This window comes from Apodemus sylvaticus, chromosome 10 (assembly GCF_947179515.1).
Source record: "Apodemus sylvaticus chromosome 10, mApoSyl1.1, whole genome shotgun sequence".
NCBI lineage: Eukaryota > Metazoa > Chordata > Mammalia > Rodentia > Muridae > Apodemus > Apodemus sylvaticus.
In genome coordinates this window covers 22,375,274-22,395,361 of record NC_067481.1, presented here as the reverse complement: position 1 = coordinate 22,395,361, position 20,088 = coordinate 22,375,274, and the positions used below count along the sequence as shown (strand labels likewise).

Below are 20,088 nucleotides of genomic sequence, written 5' to 3'. Positions count from 1 at the left end.
CAAACTAAGAATGCATAACTCTTCATATTTCCCATTCCCAGAGAATCAGGGTAGTAGGCCCCAGAGGATTCTGCTCTTTTGCTGTTAGAAAAAAATTGCAAGGAATTTTGTGCATTTTGTGTTGCTTAAAGCCTTCAGTTGGGTCAAAGGGTTTCTTTTTAAATTAATTTTTTGAGACATAGTTTCATGTAGTTCAGACTAGCCTTGACCTTTTTTTTTTTTTTTTTGAGATAAGGTTTCTCTGTGTAGTCCTAACTGTCCTGGACCTTGTAGACCAGGCTGGCTTCAAATTCAGACACTTGCTTTGCCTCTGGCATCTAAGTGCAGGGATTAAAAGTATAGGCCATTATGCCTGGCTGAACTTATGAATTTTTAAAATCATTTACTGATCAGGCAGTTGCAGCATATACCTGTAATCCCAGCACTTGGGAGGCAAAGGCAGGTGGGTCTCTGTCTACACAGTAAGTTCCAGGACTACACAGAGAAACCTGCTCTCAAAAACATAAACAAACATTTACTGTGTGTGTGTCTTCACATGTACTCGAGTGCTTGACTACTGTATGTATGTAGGTCAGAGCTCATTAACCCTTGGGAGTCAATTCTTTCTTTCTACCATATTGGTCCTGTGGCTGGAGTTGAGGTTGTCTAGCTTGATGGTGGTAGTAGGCCCCTTTACCCAATGGGCCATCTCTCTAGCCCAGCCTTGGACTTCGGATCCTCTTATTTCCCTCTTTAGTGTGGGGATATAGACACGGGACAGCAAGCCCATTTACAGAGTGCCAGCGACCGCATCTGTGCATGCTAGGCAAGCACCCCACCAATTTTCATTCTCTTCTGTGGGGTAAGGGACAGGGAGACAGTAAACCTGGGCCTCAGACATGCTAGGCAGGGTCTATACAGTTAAGCTATACCTCTAGCCTTCTATTTCTATGTGACAGTGGGTATGATTTTTGGAATGAATAAGAGTTAGTCCTTCAGAATTGATAATACAATTCATTTATGTTTTCCCTGGACAGACTTAGTGATCCACTTAATTTTATTAAAAAAAAAATCGCATATATCAGTTTTTATATCTTAATGTTGAGGATCTAAGGGGTTCTGTCCCACTGAGCAGGGAGTTTCTAGCTCAAGCATTAGTAAGCAGTGCTTGTCCTCTGGACTTTACAGTTTAGTTAGAAATAAAATACACATTGGAAAAATGACAGACACCCAAGAACTTCCTTTTCCTTTAGGATCTTTAAAACCAGGCTACTGCCCCAGGCTGAGACAGGTGGGGGTAGGACACACAATCCCATAGGGCTGGGCATAGCTTGTCATGTAGAGTGCTTTCCTAGCATGTATAAAAATACAATAAAGCTGTACCGATGCTAGTGTCCACTAGAGAAGGAGGACCACAAGTCCAACGCCATCTTCAGTATATACAGAGAGTCTGAGGCCAGCTTAGCCACTTTTAAAAAAAGGAAACACCCAAATCCAAACCAGGCCAGGCGGTGGTGGCGCACGCCTTTAATCCCAGCACTTGGGAGGCAGAGGCAGGAGGATTTCTGAGTTCGAGGCCAGCCTGGTCTACAGAGTGAGTTCCAGGACAGCCAGGGCTATACAGAGAAACCCTGCCTCAAAAAACAAAAAACAAACAAAACAACAACAACAAAACCCCAACAAAATCCAAATCAGGAACCTCATTGCTAAGAGAGTAGGAGGCAATGAAATGACCTTTTCTGTCCACTGTGCCAGGTGTTAAGAGCAGAGCCGTGGTGTGTGTGTGTGTGTCTGTGGGAACATATGCTCACACTCACCAAGGACACCTAATGAAGGCGGAGGGTCACCTTGCCTGCTGGCCTTCATCTCACTGAGACAGGGTGTCTTTTTAGCACTGTATAATACGCTAGGCTAGTCGGCCTGTGAGCTGCTGGCACTCTCCGGTCCTCCATCTCACCACAGAGCTGCTTGACTCCTCTACAGTGAGATGGGGTTATAGACACCAGACTATGTGGATTCTGGAGATCTGATCTCAGGCCCCACTGGGCTGGCATCTCCCCACCAGTTCAGACTGGTTTGGAATTCATTCTATAGCCCACACTGGCCTTGTATTAATGGTGACTTCTGCCACAACCTTACAAGTGCTAGCGTTACAGGCTATGTCCCTACATCTAGGTCAGAAAACACGCTTTTGGAGAGGTTCATTCTAGACCTTGGTACTATTCTGTCTGAAGAAAATTCTCTAGAGGATGTAGTAAAGAGTAAAATAAGCAAAAAGGTTGGTGAGAATCTGGGAAAAATATGGGCAGGCACGATGGTTTTCACAGAGCTCTCTTGGCTCTGAATACTTGGCGTGAACTATTTATCCTGGGTCTATCAAAAAGAGAATACATACATACATACACACATACATACACACATACATACATACATACACACACACATACACACATACATACATACACACACACATACATACATATATATATACATACATAATCTGCACCGCTGAGCCAAGAGAAATTGCTTCTTTTTTTTTTTTAAACTTTTTTTTGTTTTTTGGATTTGGTTTTTCGAGACAGGGTTTCACTATAGCCCTGGCTGTCCTGGAACTCACTCTGTAGACCAGGCTGGCCTTGAACTCAGAAATCCACCTGCTTCTGCCTCCCAGAGTGCTGGGATCACGGGTGTGCACCAGCACCACCCGGCTGAGAAATTGCTTTCAACTGTACTTTCCCTGCTCGTGACAAATTGCAGGTAGGCGCACCTCAACTGTAAGAGCCTTCCTTCTCTCCTCTCCCAAGCACCACACATCCATCCAAGAAAACACTTACTGGGTGAGCACTGATGTGCCAAGCACTGTGCCAAGTTAGAGCAGAAGTGAACAACACAAAATCTCAAAGGAAATGGATTCACATGTTAATGAAAGGAATTCGGGTCAGGCATCAGAGGAAACTTACTGACCGTGAGGGGCGTTAGACACAGGCATGGGAGACTGAGGGAGCGTGTGCAATCTCCTCCGCTGGAGGTCTATAAAGATAGTCTAGGACTGGAACAATCCCACCTAGAGGCAGGGGGAAGGACCAAATGACCTCACAACATCCCTGGGTCTGCTTTCTCAATCACAACACAATTCCCCTAGGTAGCCAGTGGCAGCCCCGTCCGTCCCTGCAAGCCTCCAGCGCACTCACCACTGAGCTCTTCTCAGGTAGGCTTTGATGTAGGTGTCATCGAGCTTCACGGCATTTGTACAGTCTTCTATGGCATCTTCTAGTTTCCTAAGCTTCAGGACAGAGAGAGAGAGAGACAGCAATCATGCTTCATATCGCCACTGACCGAGGGAGCCCAGACCATGTGACCATGGCTAGACCCTGTCCTACTATGGTCTTGGTTCCTGGGAAAGTCAGAGGGCTAAAGAGAGCAAATTTCCAACTGGTTTCTTTACTACTGATAAAGGCCACACCATTACTGATTAAAGTGCCTCTAGTGTGCCATGCTAGTGCCTAACCAAAACAACGAACAGAAGGGTGGTTCCTGCCCTCCACTCTTCCATGGACCAACTACAAAGACCAGAAAGACTACAATTTTTAACTACTAGAATTCCATAGGACCCAGTCTCTTTTATGGCACACAGGGCCATAGGATGACCGTGGTCATTCTCAGCTCCATGTATTCAGTAATTTATAAAAGCCTAATTAACACTGTCAATTTCCTCTTTCCTGAAGAATAAACAAATTCTTGCTCAAATGAGGAATGACAACACTTGTTCATCAAATGGCACAGACCTGCTAGCTGCTCTCAAAAGAGCAAAGAGACAACTGGGGAAGAATAGGAGGGAATGGCTGGCTAAGCTGCCTCTCCAGTTCTCGACACCTCACACAAAAAGGCAAGTTCGTTTCTCAGAAGGCAGTTCCTTACAGGACGAGGGGCACCATTCTTTTATCTGGCTTACACTTGCTGAGCAGATCTCTGAAGACCTCTGACACCCGATCAAGTGCTTACCTTGGAATTAACCGTACCCCGATTACAGTAGAGTTTGGCGTTTGTTTTTATGTTGTTGGGATCTATCCCCAAGGCTTCTGTGTACAGTTCATGTGCTAGCTTGTAATTGCCGTCCTTGAAGGCTTTATTCCCATCTTCCTTCTTGGCTTTAAGGGCTTTGGCATTCTGGAGAAAAGCAAGGGAAGGTCAGTTGAGTCCAGAGAGCCTCAGCTCACTCCTCCTCAGGGTTCTCCTCCATCCCAGCTGCCGGGCGGGACACAGCCCTTGCCCGCAGGCCCGAAGGGAAGGTTTAACACACTGACAAGTGGGGCTGTCTCCGTCCTCCACTCTAGCCAGCTCTTTACTCTCTTCCCCTCCCACTTTGCTGGGAGGGATGGAATCCAGGGCCCCAGGCATGGAGTGTGACACCTGCCCTCACCTCACCACTAATAGCCCTAATCTCGCTCATCATGAGATATGAAAGAATTTTGATCCCCACTTTCAGAACATCAGGCTTGAAACTTACTCTACAAGCAACACAAGCCTTCTCATGGTCAGGAGCCATCCTGAGAGCCTGTACAAAAAACTGCACTGCCTTCTCGATACAATCTTCATAATAAAGGCAAAGACCGCGGACATACAGAGCATCGGCATTGGTGGAGTCCATTCGTAAAATGTCACTGTAACAAAAAGGACACCTTCAGCTGTGGTGTACAAAGTCTTGGCCATCCCCACTGTCTGTGATCAGACTGTTTCTCCATCATGGCTCTAGTATTCAAAGTTCATCCATAGGAGACTAGCTTCCCAAGAACAAACCTTGTTAAAATAGACTACCTGTATTTATCTTTACTGTGCCAGGGATTAAACCCAGGACCTGTAACCTGAGAGGCAGGCACTTTATTGATAAGCCTCCCTCCCCCACTAACCAATGAGCCCACCTCCCACCTTCCCCTCTACCCCCCACCCCCACCTAATATACTGCTTGTGTCTCACGATCTTTATTGGACTAGAGTAGGGGTGAACAAACTACTGCCCACAGGGCTAAGTCCTTTCTGTTATTATTTTGTATTCCATTTTTTCCCTCATATTTTGGTGCTAGGTGATTTGTAATAGGGAACGAACTAAAGGCTTAGTACAAGATAAGCACAAATTCTACCAATGAGGCACACAGTATGCTATAACTTGTGCCATTGCCTCTCTAGCACCCCATGGTACTGAGGCTTGAAACCAGGCTACACAAGCATCTTCCAATCAAGCCACATCCCAACTTCTGGTCATGTCCATAGAATGTGACTTACTCTAGCCCAGCTGTTATCTGCAGCTGCTTCTGCACTATGTTGGCATAGGGCAGAGTAAGCAGTTGCAGTAGAGACCAGGGACCGAGAAAGGATACAAGAGTTACAATATGGACTGGACAGATAAAAGAGTTTCCTGGAGTAGAAAGAACTGCATTCAAACAAGCCCAGGACAGAGAGACTGCTGCCAAGTCTGATGACCTAAATTCAGTCCCCTAAACCTTTCATAGAAGGGAAGGAGAGAACCAACTCCCACAGATATATGAAAAGAGAGCTTAAACAAACTCAGACTCATTAAGTTCTTTCACACATGGCTCGAGCAACCGTACCGCAGCTGCATCCGACATACCTTGTGAGTCTTGGACTTAACCTGCTTTACCCTTCTTCAGCTTTAAGCTCCAGGAAGGCATGAACAGCCCCAGCCGACACCCATCCCCCATGTGGTGAGCAGCCAGCCAGCCAGCAGCCCAGTCTGCATCTGAGTAATGAACTGGCCAGACTGCATACCTGGCCACAAACTGTGCTTCTGGGTATCGACCGAGCATTGCTAAACACTCTGCTTTGAGAATTTTGAATCGATGGCAGGCAGGGGCAAATTCTAGGGCACGGTCCATGCAGAAAACAACCTAAGGGAAGAGGAAAGTAAGCTCTTCAACTTGGACTCCTGAAATGGCTTCACTTGAGTTTGCTGAAAGACATCACTGCTTATTGGTATAATAGTATCAAAGCTTCTACACATTCATTCAATGAAAACGGTGGAGTCACACAGGATGACAGCTAACACTATGCTATTACCCCATGGAGTTAAGAAGTGGTATCATTACCTTTATTTTGATGATGAGAAGACCAACAAATAGAGAACAAAGCAAGGCTCTAGGTCACCCAAGTTCCATCTTAAATACAGTAGGATGCCAGAGCCTCTCACCTTTTTTTTTGTTTTGTTTTGATTTGTTTTTTTCCGAGACAGGGTTTCTCTGTATAGCCCTGGCTGTCCTGGAACTCACTCTGTAGATCAGGCTGGCCTCGAACTCAGAAATCCGCCTGCCTCTGCCTCCCAGAGTGCTGGGATTACAGGCGTGCGCCACCACCGCCCAGCCAGAGCCTCTCATCTTAACCAAGAAAGCAGCCTCCATGGTGAGCCCACAGTGACTATGATCAAAGCTCACATTCTTCTCATCAACACCATTTACTATTTTCATTATCTGTCAGGTTTTAGCGGGCAAGTGAGACAAGAAGAGCAAAAATAACCTGGCATAGAATCAGTACTGCACACATAACAGAAGCTGCTGCACTGTGACAACAGCTTCAGACATTTAAAAGACAGGGTGTGTGGGGGTGGGGGTGGGGATGGGGTGGGGGTGGATGAGCCTGGAGAGATGGCTTAGATGTTAAGAGGACTGGCTGTTCTTCCACATGGTGGCTCACACTGTCTGTAACTTCAGTCCCAAGGGATCTAAACAAAAGGCCTTCAACGCCGTCCCCTAGCCACTTAGGGTACTAGGTATGCACAGAGTGCACAGACACACATGCAGCCAAAATAGTCATACAAATAAATCAACAAAATTTTGGAAACATTTAAAAAAGACAGTTTTAGTGTGTAGCTCTAGGTGGCCTGCAACTCACCGCATAGTGCAGACTGGCCTTGAACTCACAGAGATCTAGCTGCTCCTGCCTCCTGGGTGCTGGAATTAAAGCACATCTTACTTCTGGTTCGCCCGTTACACTCATTTCAGTATGGAAGGTCCAGTGAACTAGCCATCCATAAGGGTTCTAATGGACGTCACATTCCTATCACCAGGCTGCTCTGTGTACATCCCAAGTCAGTCTCTCTCATACCTACCAAAGCTATAGCGAGCTCCCTGTCAGTCACACAGCTCTCCAGGAATTCATTCTTTTCTCCACAACTTTGTTCTCTGAGCTCTCATTTCTTACTTAGCTGCTATTCCTGGGATATCCTCACTAGATCACATTCTCCCTAAGAATAACGGACCAAAGGAGAAATCTGCAATTAAGGGACACCATTACCTCTAAGACTCTGAGTATGAATTCTAAAAGCAAGGAAAGGTAACTTTCATTGTTGTAAACTGATATAATGACATATTCCATAACTCTAAAAGAATGCACGAATACTCCATGTACCACTGTAGAAAGACCTATTCAGAGGAGGAAAAAAGGTATATAATATCAACAGCACACTACCTTTCATGCAAACAAATCTAAAAATGTGTATCTGATGTATGTACAACAACATGGTACAGGGAAACAGCTGGAGACACAGTTTAGTGGAGGAACAACTCGACACGGAGCTCTACCCCAGCACTTGGGGACAGAGAGCAGAGAGAGGAGAAGCAGGCCAGAGGACCTGTTTGAAGGAACACTCATTAACTATCTTCTCATGCTTTTTATTTGCACCAAGAGGCCCTATTCAAAAACTGCGGGGTAAAAACACAAGCAGGGTGCAATGGCAAGCAGACCTCTGTAAGTTCGAGGCTAGCCTGGTCTACACAGCGAGTTCCAGGACAGCCGGTGCTATAGAGTCATTTCAAAAAAGAAAAACACGGAGCCATTCATTGACATTTTCTGTCCTGCCAATGCAGCAATGACAAGAAGGTGCTCCTTTAGTGGTGCAGGCCACTGGAAGTTCTAAGGACAGTGATGACAATTGAGGTACAGAGAGGAAAAGCCAGTGAGAGCCGAGCAGCCACACCCAGGCCTCACAAGCACACCGTTCTATGCAGAGCTGGCTCTGCTCGGCGTGAGGAGCATCAGTTGAGGCCCAGCAATGCTTATTGCCACCCCCCACCACGTACGTCCCCAGTAGGGACAGCTGCAGGCAAAGAAGATCTTTGTTTCTTCCAAGTTCATCTGTTTCCCCTGCCAGGATCATAATTCTTCATTTGTGACATCACCATGAGCTAGAGTGGGGGGGCTGGGATGTCACAAACAGAGGATTCTGTCACAAACTCAGGATTCTGGCTCCAGAGTGAGCAAGAGAGAAAAGAAACCCAAAAGACGGCCTTTTAGGACAAAGCTTTTGCCTATGTGACCAGAAAAAAAAAAACGTGACAGTAGTTAGAACCACTTTCCAAACAGTTGTGTACGTGTACACACACACACACACACACTCTACAAAGACATGATTATTAAAACCAATGGGCAGAAGAAACTAAGTTAATGTTTGAAATCTGCATAAACTAATCAGATATATTTAGTCCCAAATAAAAGCCCTCAAAGTATGAGAGTCAAAAAGGATGCTTACTTGTTCCCCAAAAACATTTCCTGGACAGCTGCTACTGAAAGTCCTATGCAAATTCCTACACATGATACAACTACTCTTGGACTAAAATCACCTTGTTGAAGGAGTCCATAAATCTCCTGATGTGGATTTCTGACCTCTGCCAATCTTCTGCTTCCTACTTTGATTCTTTAGTGAAAGTTAGTACTCACGACTATCTAAGAAACAGGGAGATCTATACTTCACGCTTAACTCCAAGGTCTAGAAAAATCCTGGAATTTTCACACTTGTTCCCCATTTCAGATACATCAATCCCTTTAACACATAGACTGTTAAAACCTACCACATGCTGTGAAGTTTATTAAAGTCTAACACCAAGTTGGATATAGTGGCAGCAGAGGACTGCCAACTTTCAGGCCAGCTTGAGCTACACAGAAGACCTAAAATAACATCAAAAAGGTAGCAGGGGCTCATGCTGTAACCCTAACACTTTGAAGCTGAGGTTGACAGACTGCAGAGAAAGGTGATAGTAACAAATTACACACACTCCAAAAGTGTAACAAGGGTTTCTCCCCACTCTTATTTATAGTACCTACTCCATTAGAAGCAAGTTAATTATATAAAATGGATTATTCAACCCCGGCATTTATTTTCAGCAGGATTTCCCTTAATTAGTATCTCAGAGCTACCTTTGCTCCTTATTTTTGCTCCTTATTAAAAAGCCAAATAAAATTAAGAAATAAAGCAACTTAGCAAAAAATACTTTTAAGAAAGAAAAAGTCAGAGCCAAATTCTAATGACAATGTACTAGTCTAGATTGTTCTGCATTATCACAGCCCAGACAAGAGGAGGCTCTAGTCACTTCCACCTTACCTTCCGGAAATCTCGCTTTTCAAAATCCACTTCTGCTATTTTCTCATACTCCATGACTGAGTTGGCGTTCTTGAACTACACCAGGAAAAAAAAAGTTTAGGTTGAACAATCATAACCGTCACTAAGGCTGGGAGGTGGTGGCGCACGCCTTTAATCCCAGCGCTTGGGAGGCAGAGGCAGGCAGATTTCTGAGTTCGAGGCCAGTCTGGTCTACAGAGTAAGTTCTAGAACAGCCAGGGCTACACAGAGAAACCCTGTCTCAGAAAAATAAAATAAAATAAGAGTCACTAAGACCCTGATGAATTCCTTCTTTCAAGAATATCACTGAAGCAGGGTGTGGTGGTGCACACCTTTAATCCCAGCACTCAGGAGGTAGATCTCTGAGTTCGAGGCCAGCTTGGTCTACAAAGCAAGTCTAGGACAGCCAGGGCTACACTGAGAAACCCTGTCTTGATAAGCCAAGAGAAGGAGGGGAGGGGAGGGGAAGGGAGGGAGGGGAGAGAGAGAGAGAGAGAGAGAGACAGAGAGAGAGAGAGAGAGAGAATGAACACTATTGAGGTCAGGTGTGGTGGTACACACCTGTAATCCTAGCACTCAAGAGGTAGAAGCAGGCAAATTTCTTGAGTCTGAGGCCAGCCTGGTCTACATAGTGAGATCAAGAACAGCCAGAGCTATATATAAGAATGTCTCAACAACGCAACTTTTTAAAACCACAGAAGCTGGGCATGGTGGCAAGCATCTTCAATCCTAACACTTGAAAGACAGACACAGGTACATTTCTGTGCGTTAGGGCCAGCCATAGACACACAGCTACATAATGAAACCCTATCCTGAAAAAGGAAAGAAGGAAAAAAAGAATTTAATCAAAGAGCCAGGCATGGTGCTACATGTCTGTAATGCCAGCATTAGGGGAATAGCAAGTTCGAGGTTAACCTGGATTATACAGTGAATCACAGATACAGATACAGAGAGACCTGGTCTAAAAACCCAGTAAAGGGAATGTGTGAGTGGGGGGCACTGGGAGCATGGGCAGGACACAGGAGATAGCTCAGTGTTTAAGGCCTCTTGCTGCTCTTCCACAGTACTGAGTTTAGTCCCAGCATCCAAGCTGGACAGCTTGTAACTTGTAACTCTAGCCCCAGGGGGATTTGATAGCCTTTTCTGGCTTCTGTGGACACAGGTACACAGGTGGCATGCATGCATATATACAACTATAAACAAAATAAAGGTTAGGGAGATAACTCAGTGTGTACACACTTGCCATACAAGAGATCAAATCCCATAACCCATGTTAAACAAGACATAGCAGTGTGTATATATACACCCAGTGCTGCTAAGGCAAGATGGGCTGGGACTAACAGAATCTCCAGCCGCTGTAGTGTCAGTTAGCTGAGAGGGAGTATGGAGCAAGCAAGCAAGAGACCCTATCTTGCTGGTCACTGTAGTGTTCACTTTAATCCCAAGCCTTGAGAGGCAAAGGGCAGCCTGGTCTATACATCCAGCACCAGGTCATTCATAGACACATAGTGAGACTCTTGTCTCAAGACAAAAAAACTAGAGATACTGTTTCAAGGTAGAACATGAGAAATGACCTTTTAGGCAATAACCCTGACCTCCAACATGACTGCCACAGCCAGGACAAGCTTGCCCTCACACACATAAGAGCACAGAACACATATACACATAAACTTTAAAAAAGGAGCTGCAGTTGTGGTGCAGCCCTTAAATCCCAGCAGTCGGGTGGCAGAGGCAGGCAGATCTTTGTGAATTCGAGGCTAGCCTGGTGTACAGGTGTACAGTACAAATTCCAGAACAGCCAGGGATATACTGAGAAACCCTGCTTCAAAAAACCAAACCCCAACTCCAAAGAAAATAAGAAACATTTCTTTAAAAAGCTGGTGACAGGGGCTGGAGATGGCTCAGCAGTTAAGAGCACTGGCTGCTCTTCCAGAAGATCTGGATTCAATTCCCAGCACAGGGAATTATGACTGTAACTCCAGCTCCAGAAGGTCTGATATTCTTGTAGCGACCCCTCGGGAGCACGCTGTCCAGTGAGGCATACTTCCAGCCCTGAGACCCTAGCTTTCAAAAGAAAACAGAAAAGGGCAAGACCCAAATTTTTTGTTTGACGTGGACTTCCCATCAGGAAGATAGGAGACAGAGAACTAGTTACATAAAGTATGGACAACGTAAGCCAGAGGTTGGGCAGTCTGCGATGCTCACTCAAATGCAGCCAGGCACCTACTATGAAGGTAGAACTGAAAGACGTGAGCTACTAGCTCAAGTTCTTTCTGACAAAACCAAGGTCTGAAAGCCAGACTCAGAACATGCTAGAGTGTTCTGTACCTGAGCTATTCCAGCCTTGACTTGATTCAAATGCTTTACGTTTTACGTGTCTTGGTCCCTTGAAGCATAATGTCTATTTGCCCAGTCATCTCCAAAGCTTTCTCCTTTAGACTGAGAACTCAACAGTTAAGGAAACAGAGCCCCAGGGATTATGAGGTTCGTCTAGAGTCGGCTAGGTGTGGCTCTGGTGAGTGGGACTGTCAGGCCTGCCTTATGGGTCACTGTTCTTCCCAGGACCCACTGCCCACCTCCCACCCCTGCCTCTCATAGGAACAGAGCAGACCTACCTCCTGCTGTGCCTGCGTATTTTTATGATCCAGTTCTAGGGCTCTCTGGAAACTACGGCAGGCTGCCATTGCATTCCCAAGAGAGAGGTGGCACTTGCCTTCTCGGAGGTGTCCCTAGAAAAAAGAGCGTAGAGGAAGAAAAGGAACATGACTGCACAGGCAGGAAGAAGTCAACACAACAGCACACAGTCTAGACACCAACACGCAGTGAAAAGGCAGGGCAGAGGTTCTCAGAGGGAGCACTCGATTTCCAGGGGACATCGACACAATCAGGAGATGGTTGTGGCTGTCACAGTGAGAAGAGGAATGCCCCTGGTGGTTAGCAGTTGTAAGGCAGAGGTACTATATACCACACTCCTCAGCAGAGCTCCATTACATACCCGGACGAAACTGTCATCCAACCTCACTGACTGCTGCGCATCTCCAAGGGCTTCCCGGAACCGCCCAAGCATCATCAGTGTGGCCGCTCGATTACCGTAATAGCTGGCATTGTTAGGACACGTATCTACAGGACAGACGTAGGACAGAAACAGTTTAGCACAGAGGCTGGAGAGATGATGGCTCAGCAGTTAAGAGCACTTGTTGTTCTTATAGAGATTTTGGGTCTGATTCCTGGGACCTGCATGGCAGCTCACAAGCATCTATAATGCCAGTTCTATGAAATACAATATACTCTTGATTTTCTTTTTTTTTTGTTTTTTGTTTTTTGTTTTTGTTTTGTTTTGTTTTGTTTTGTTTCGAGACAGGGTTTCTCTGTGTAGCTCTGGCTATCCTGGAACTCACTCTGTAGACCAGACCAGCCTCAAACTCAGAAATCCACCTGCCTCTGCCTCCCAAGTGCTGGGATTAAAGGCGTGCACCACCAACGCCGGGCCCTCTTGATTTTAATTGGTACCAAACACGCACAAGGTGCACAAACATACATGCAAAACACATAACAAAATCAAAAACATAAAATTTGTAAAAAGAAAGTTCATGTGGATATAGTGGTTCACACTTTAGACCAGCCTGGTCCACAAAGCCAGTTCCTAGGCAGCCAAGGCTACATAGTGAGACAAAACAAAGTTCAGCATAGGCTACTACTGATCATAATAAGTACAGGCTACCTCTCAAGGGACCATTTTAAGGGAGGCCTAGAGAGATGTTTCAGTAGCTAAACTTGTCATATAGTGCGAGTATCTATGTCTAGGGCTCCAGAAGCCAAATAAATCCTGGGTAAGCATGGGGACCCGCCTGGAACTCCAGCCTTGAAGGGAGAAAAGGGACCTCCAAACAAACTAGTTATCAAGACTAACCTTAGTAATTAGCTCCAGACTCTACTGAGACACTCATTGCCTCCATGAATACACAGAAAAGCAATCAAGGATGATCCCCAACATCAACTTTGGGCCTCCACATGTTCACACACAAACCAAACCAAAAAAGGGGGGGGGGGGAGAGAATAAGAAAATTATGTCAAAAAACAAATAAACATAAACATGTTGAAGGGAACAGGGCATAGGACCCTAAAGCAGGATTTCTGCTAGTTCAAGGCTAGCCTGTCTCAAATGAAATATCAGAGCCAGGAGCAGACCTTTAATCCCAGCACTCAGAGGCAGAGGCAGAGGCAGAGGCAGGAAAATCTCTGAGAGTTCCAGGACAGTCAGGGATATTATGCAGAGAAATTCTGTCTCAAAAAAAGAGCCGGGCGTGGTGGGGGATGCCTATAATCCCAGCACTTGGGAGGCAGGGGCAGGCGGATTTCTGAGTTCGAGGCTAGCCTGGTCTATAGAGTGAGTTCCAGGACAGCCAGGGCTACACAGAGAAACCCTGTCTTGAAAAAACCAAATCCAAAAAAACAAAATAAATAAATAAACTTTAAAAATATATTTAAAAAAGAAAGAAAGAAAGAAAGAATGAATGAATTAGGACCCTGTTCTACTCTTAAGAAAAATGCAGTCACAAAAATGGAAAATCTCAAAATGTTTAATACTCTGTCAGTCTCAGAAAGAAAAAAACTATGGGCTCCCTCACATGCAGATCCTAATCTATAACTTATATACACACACAAACAAATGTGCACGTAGGTACAGTGTAACATGCAGAAAGAGAACAAGAAAGGGTAACTGACTCTCTGGCCCAAGTAGAAACCAAATATAGGTACTGGCACGAGCTATAAAAGAGCTTCACTTTTTTTTAGTTCTAATTGTATCACAGAATTATTTGGTTTTGGTAGTGGGTAAGTTTATTAAAAATGTACTTGACAGCAAAAGTGTAAAACTCTAATGTGAAGCTCTGCAGCTTCAGAATGCCTATAGTAACTATAGGGTCTCATTAATTTCAGCATGTTATGTTTTTTACTTCCAAGGTTTTTTGGTTTTTGTTTAAAAAAAAAAAGTTAATTTTAAAAAACAGGGCCAGCCTCAGCAGGTACAGGCACTTGTCATCAAGCCTTATGACCTGAGATTTCATATGGTCCTCATGGCTAAAGAAAAAACCAGCTGCAGCAAGTCATCCTGAGTTCCATAACCACGCCATTGCCAGCACGTATTATGTTCATACACACACTCACTCACTCAGGCACACAAAATGATAAAGGGTTGAAGGGTGAACAGGGAGTCCAGAACAAGTGCAGCCCAGCACTGCACAAACGCCCTCCGATTCTGACCCTCTCTTTAAAGGTCACCCGCAGGCAAACTAGCCGAGCAAGGATAATGCCTTTTTTTAATTGCAGCTTTAGGGGCTGGCCTGTAGTACAAAGGTAGAGTCCTTTTACATGGCATTCAGAAAGGTCTGATTTCATCCCCAGCACCACAACACAATACAAGAGAAAAGTTATGACTTTGAACTGGCTTTTTGGGGGTAGAGAGGGCCAATGTGTTTAGTGAACTATGGCGTGTTTGTGACATGTACGTGATGAGCTCAATGCTGTCTATGTTCACGGCCATCTTCAACTATAAGCAAATTCAATGCTGGTCTACATGAAACTGTCTTAAAGGAAAATAAAATATGCTGGCATGTTAAGAACATGGAGATAAGACTCATTTCTATTTACTAAAATGGAGAAGGAAGTGCCAATCACCAGATGCACGTTGGGCATCATAGCCAGAAACCCTGCTGCTGGGAATGAGGGGATCTCGCACTTAGAGCTAAGAGCGGCTTCTTAGGCAGGAACCAGTACAACGCCTGGCAAGTTCACCTGCTGTAATCCTTCTTACCTATGGCTTTTGTGTAATAGTTATAAGCTTCGTTGTAGTCCTTCTTAGCATAGTATGCATTCCCTTGTTCCTTGAAGGATTCTGCTTCCCTGAAAAGGAAAAGGAGAGTCACATCACTATACCTCAGGGATGAGGCTCAGAGAGCCTAGTTTCACGTTAGTTACTGTAATACTGTCCAACAGGCCAAAAGACCCAAAAGGCCAACGAAATAATTCAATCCATTCACAATCTATTCAGAGACATTCAAACAAAATCAGAAAAACTACTTTCAGCTGGGCATGGTAGTTCACACCTGAAATCCCTTAGTTTGGAGAGGCCGAGACAAAAAACTGCTGTGATTTTTGGGGCCAGCCTGTGCTACAGAGCAAGACTGTGTTAAAAAACAACACAATTATGACAAAACAAACCCCACCAGGTATGGTATCAAATGCCTACAATCCTAGCACTTAGGATGTAGAGTCAGAAGATCAGGATTTCAAAGCCAGCCCTGGTTACACATCAAGTATGAAGACATCTGCATTACCTGAGAACTAGTCTCAAAAAACAAAACCAGGGGCTGGAGAGATGGTCCTCTCGTAGAGAATCTAGGTTCCGTTCCAAGCACCCACATGGTGGCTCGCAACCACCTATAATGGGATCTGATGCCCTCTTCTGGTGTGTCTAAAGACAGCAACCTTGTACTCATATAAATAATAAATCTTTCACAAACAAACAAACACATATGTTTAGTAAGTGAGCCACTGAAAGACAGCACCTAATTTTCCAGTATGACACAACTACCGCCTTTTTTTTGTTTTTTTTTTTTTAAGGGCTAGGTTCGAGACAGTGTCCTAACATGTAGACCAGGCTGGCCTTGAATTTGTGGCAATTCTGCTGTAGTTTACCAAGTGCTAGGATTATAAACTTGTGATACTTCAATATTTGCAAACTTGTAGGAAAAACCTTTATAGGTAATTTCCACTGGGGACAACTGACTTCTCTGTATGAAACAGGACACAGCCTTAAGAATCTTAATTGCCAGGCAGTGGAGGCACACGCCTTTAATCCCAGCACTTGGGGGGCAGAGGCAGGTGAATCTCTGAGTTCAAGGCCAGCCTGGTCTACAGAGTGAGTTCCAGGACAGTCAGGGCTACACAGAGAAACCCTGTCTCAAAAAACAAAAACAAAACAAAAAGCCGCTTAATAATTTAATTTCCTGAAAGTGATTTCCCCATTTGTCACTGGAAGAACAGTTGGAAGTGTGTAACCAAGAAGTGACACTGTACTGTGTAAGATGGAAAACAGAACGAAGCTGACAACAGGGAGTCTCTCCCGCCCTCCCTCTTCCCTCACCGTGTCCGTGTGGTGCTTGTGGACCTTTTCACCATCCACCCACCAGCTCAAGCCAGGACATGACAAACAGCATCTGAAAAGAGCAAACTAGAAAACCCAAAGCAGCTGGGTGTGGAGGCAGAGGCAGGTGGATCTCTGTGACCTTGAGGCCAGCCTGGTCTATATAGCACACAGTATGCTCCAGACCAGACAGTACTCAGAGGGGAAAACAAGAAGTGCTCAAAGCATCTTATTTCCCAAACTGAATGGTAGACGGGTTCTTTACTGCAACCAAACTAAGTATTTAAGCATGTTTCTTTTACAGATTTTTGTTTCCTTTCCTGCTTGCCATAGCCATATGCAAAAGGAAAGTCGGGCCAGGGCTGCCTAAAGGAGAAACACAGGTGTTTGGTGTCCCACTCTAGTACTGGGGCTCAAACCTGGGGATCTGAACCTGCCAGGACAGCACTGCGTCCCTGACTCCATCCCCAGCAGCAACAGCTCACTGGCAATGATCCAGGAGATTGCAGCTAGATCCTATGACACAGCAGAGGAGAGCTCTGTGGGTCGTTTCTTTTTCTTTTCTTTTTTTTTTTTTTAAACAGAGCTGAGGACCGAACCCAGGGCCTCTACCACTCAGTGGGCAAGCGCTCTACCACTGAGCTAAATCCCCAACCCCTGTGGGTCGTTTCTTATATATTTTAACCTGGCAAAGCTCCCTCCATTTTCATCCTTTCCCAACGCTGTTCTAGTAAGCCCCACTGACATGAAAAGACTGCTGGAAGAAAGGAGGAGGAAAATGGGGTGACCTACTAATGTTGACAGATTTAAACTCTGCTGGGTAGAAATCGGGCTAAAAAATCTCATTAGACTAACTGTCACAATGCTATAAAAAGGCCATCTGCTACTAAAAAAAAACCCAGGAACAGCCTCCCTCACCTGCAAGACTTAAAGAGTCTCAATCTTTCAATGCAATGTACAAAACTCTTCTAAACATAAATTAAGCAAAGTGTTATAAAAACTCTAGGAAAAGTTTATGTTTTAAGAGCAGACATGCCAAGCGATTCCATGGGCTTCCTCTACACTGGATTCTAGAAGCTGAAATGTGTAAGAAATGTAGTAAACTCTGGCATAGATACTAACCCATCTATGGGTTAACCCAACTAAAATCCAGCTGCTTCTTCAGTCAACAGTGACTAAGAACAGCCAGATCCTTGAGGAAACCCACAGCGCCCAGCCACTGTGCCAGCAGCACAAAGCTTAGTACTAACAGGAAGCAGACCCAGAGCTACTGGTTAGTGGTCCTTCCTCAGCGCTGCTCCCATGGTGCCTGGAGCACTGCTGGCCTCTAATGTAAGTGGAATGATTCCAGTGCAAGTCACGAGCAGGCATGCGAGCGTTTTCATGGACAACCAGCCAAGTTAGTAAGTTTCACTGTGGGCTAGAGAGATGATGGCTCAGCGGTTAAGAGCACCGACTGCTCTTCCAGAGGTCCCGAGTTCAAATTCTAGCAACCAAATGGTGGCTCACAACCATTTGTAATGAGATCTGATGATGCCCTCTTCTAGTGTGTCTGAAGACAGCTACAGTGTACTCATATAAATAAAATAAAATCTTAAAAAAAAAAAGTTTCACTGTCAGGTGCTCCACCTCCCTAGAGTTAGTCTTGAGTTTAAATAACTTGCCCAAGGTGAGGGAGTGACCATGTTTGTAAGAATCCAAAGTCATATAATATCTAAGCTTTCTAATGCTCACTTCTGTGATATTGAGAGACTGATCTGTACTACTGGAAGTGAGGCAAAGACAATAAAAAACATTCTTTAAACTAAGACACAAAACAGCTCTGGTGTGAAAAATCTGTCCTAGGGTTGAAATCTGGATCTACTCAAGCACAATGAGGTCCACAGCAATCAGCCACTGAGGAATGGGGCGCCTTTCTCTTTAAGATGCGAGACCCATGGATGGACTTTGCCTCCCCCAAAAAACGCATTTCATTTTAGTAAATGGTGAGTAGATTCCATTCTAGAGCAAACAAAGCAAGTAATGTAGAGTCAGCCCACAGCCAAAAGAACAAGAATTGTGTTGTGACAAGTTGCCATGTTTTTAACCTCACATTGCGCATTGGGCCAGAATTAGCTATTCCCACAGTTTCATGAAAAGGACTTATTTTCATAGAAACGTGGCTGATTAGCAGCTGCCTACACAACAGGCTTGGACACTTGGTACTTTAGGCCAAATGCTTATTTTTTGTATCTAGGTCCTATGTCTAGAGAGAAGTGCATCTTCATTTTGGACCTCCCCAAGCACACAAGACCAATGGGCCTGACCCTTTGAGACCAGGAGGAAAAGGGGGTCTTTGGGACATCAGGAACAATTCCAGAGCTAAACAGTTCAAGTCCTGAGAAAGGATGAAGCTGTTCACACCGCCCTAACAGCAAAGCGGCTGAAGGGGGGTGGGGCCAACGGAGGTCTGGCAAAGAAGAGCTAGTTAACCCTGGGACTAAGGACAACCTGGAGGTGGCATCCGTCACTGCTGCCAGAGCTATTAATTCGTTGATAACTAAATGAGGTTTCAATATGAACCTGCTAAAACACACCAGTACTGAGAGAGGAAGACTTGAGATTGTTTTCTATGGGCATGATATTAAATTTGCAGTGCTCAGCAGGAAAAAGTACGTGGATCTCTGTGAATTTGAGAGTAGCCTGATCTACACATAGAGTTTCAGACCAGTCAGGGATAGCTAGTAAAATCTTGGGGGACAAAGACCAAATAAAGCAAACAACAAAAAAACCAACAAAAACCCAAAATTAAGTTCAGAATTAGACCCTAAAATATTAAAGCAAAAGATCCACACCCAGAACTGGCCTGATGGTGTTAGCAACTGCTACCACATCTCTTGTGCTTTTAATACTTTCAATCTAGATGTGCATGGGCCTTCTGAAGCAATGTGTGGCAAGCCTTCCTCTTGTCTTCCAACAAAGAAAGCAGCAGTCATGCACCGCAGTGATACAGGAGGTACCTCAGTAACTCCATAGCTCTCATAACTTCTAGAAGCCTTTGCAGGTTCCTTGTTCATTACTTTATCTGCTTTGCCCAGGCTGACCTCAAATTCACTGCAAAGCCAAGAATGACCCTGAATTTTTGGTCCTTCTAACTCAACCTCCTAAGTTGTGCCACTGTACCCATCTGAATCTGTGCTGGATGGAACTCAGAGCCTCGTATGCATGCAGAGCCCAGTCTCTGTTCTTGGTTCCCTTGTTTCGTTTGGTCTGTCTTTTTAACTTTTACTTTTTAAACATTTTACTTTTTTCCCAAGATAACTACGTATTAGGTAAAACATTGTATATGTTTTATTCCATGTGGTGCATGACTGCTGCTTTCTTTGTTGGAAGACAAGAGGAAGGCTTGCCACAGCATTGCTTCAGAAGGCCCATGCACATCTAGATTGAAAGTATTAAAAGCACAAGAGATGTGCTAGCAGGCCAGTTCTGGATGTGGATCTTTGGCTTTAATATTTTAGGGTCTATACTAGTATGTACATACCATTGCAATGACCATAGGTTATATTTTTAAAACTGGGAAC

At 44.7% G+C, this 20,088-nt stretch overlaps 1 protein-coding gene across 1 annotated transcript in view; it reads right to left on the bottom strand.

Moving 5' to 3' along the window:
* The window catches only part of Dnajc7 (DnaJ heat shock protein family (Hsp40) member C7), a 36,624-nt gene that overhangs the window by 4,393 nt on the left and 12,143 nt on the right, over positions 1-20,088 (bottom strand). Inside the window, exons 2-9 of the mRNA XM_052197329.1 lie at positions 15,194-15,282; positions 12,377-12,501; positions 11,997-12,110; positions 9,364-9,438; positions 5,763-5,881; positions 4,487-4,640; positions 3,982-4,146; positions 3,171-3,262 (exon numbers count right to left, since the gene is read on the bottom strand). Of these exons, the coding sequence (XP_052053289.1) occupies positions 3,171-3,262; positions 3,982-4,146; positions 4,487-4,640; positions 5,763-5,881; positions 9,364-9,438; positions 11,997-12,110; positions 12,377-12,501; positions 15,194-15,282 (933 nt within the window). The remainder of the gene's footprint in view (positions 1-3,170; positions 3,263-3,981; positions 4,147-4,486; positions 4,641-5,762; positions 5,882-9,363; positions 9,439-11,996; positions 12,111-12,376; positions 12,502-15,193; positions 15,283-20,088) is intronic.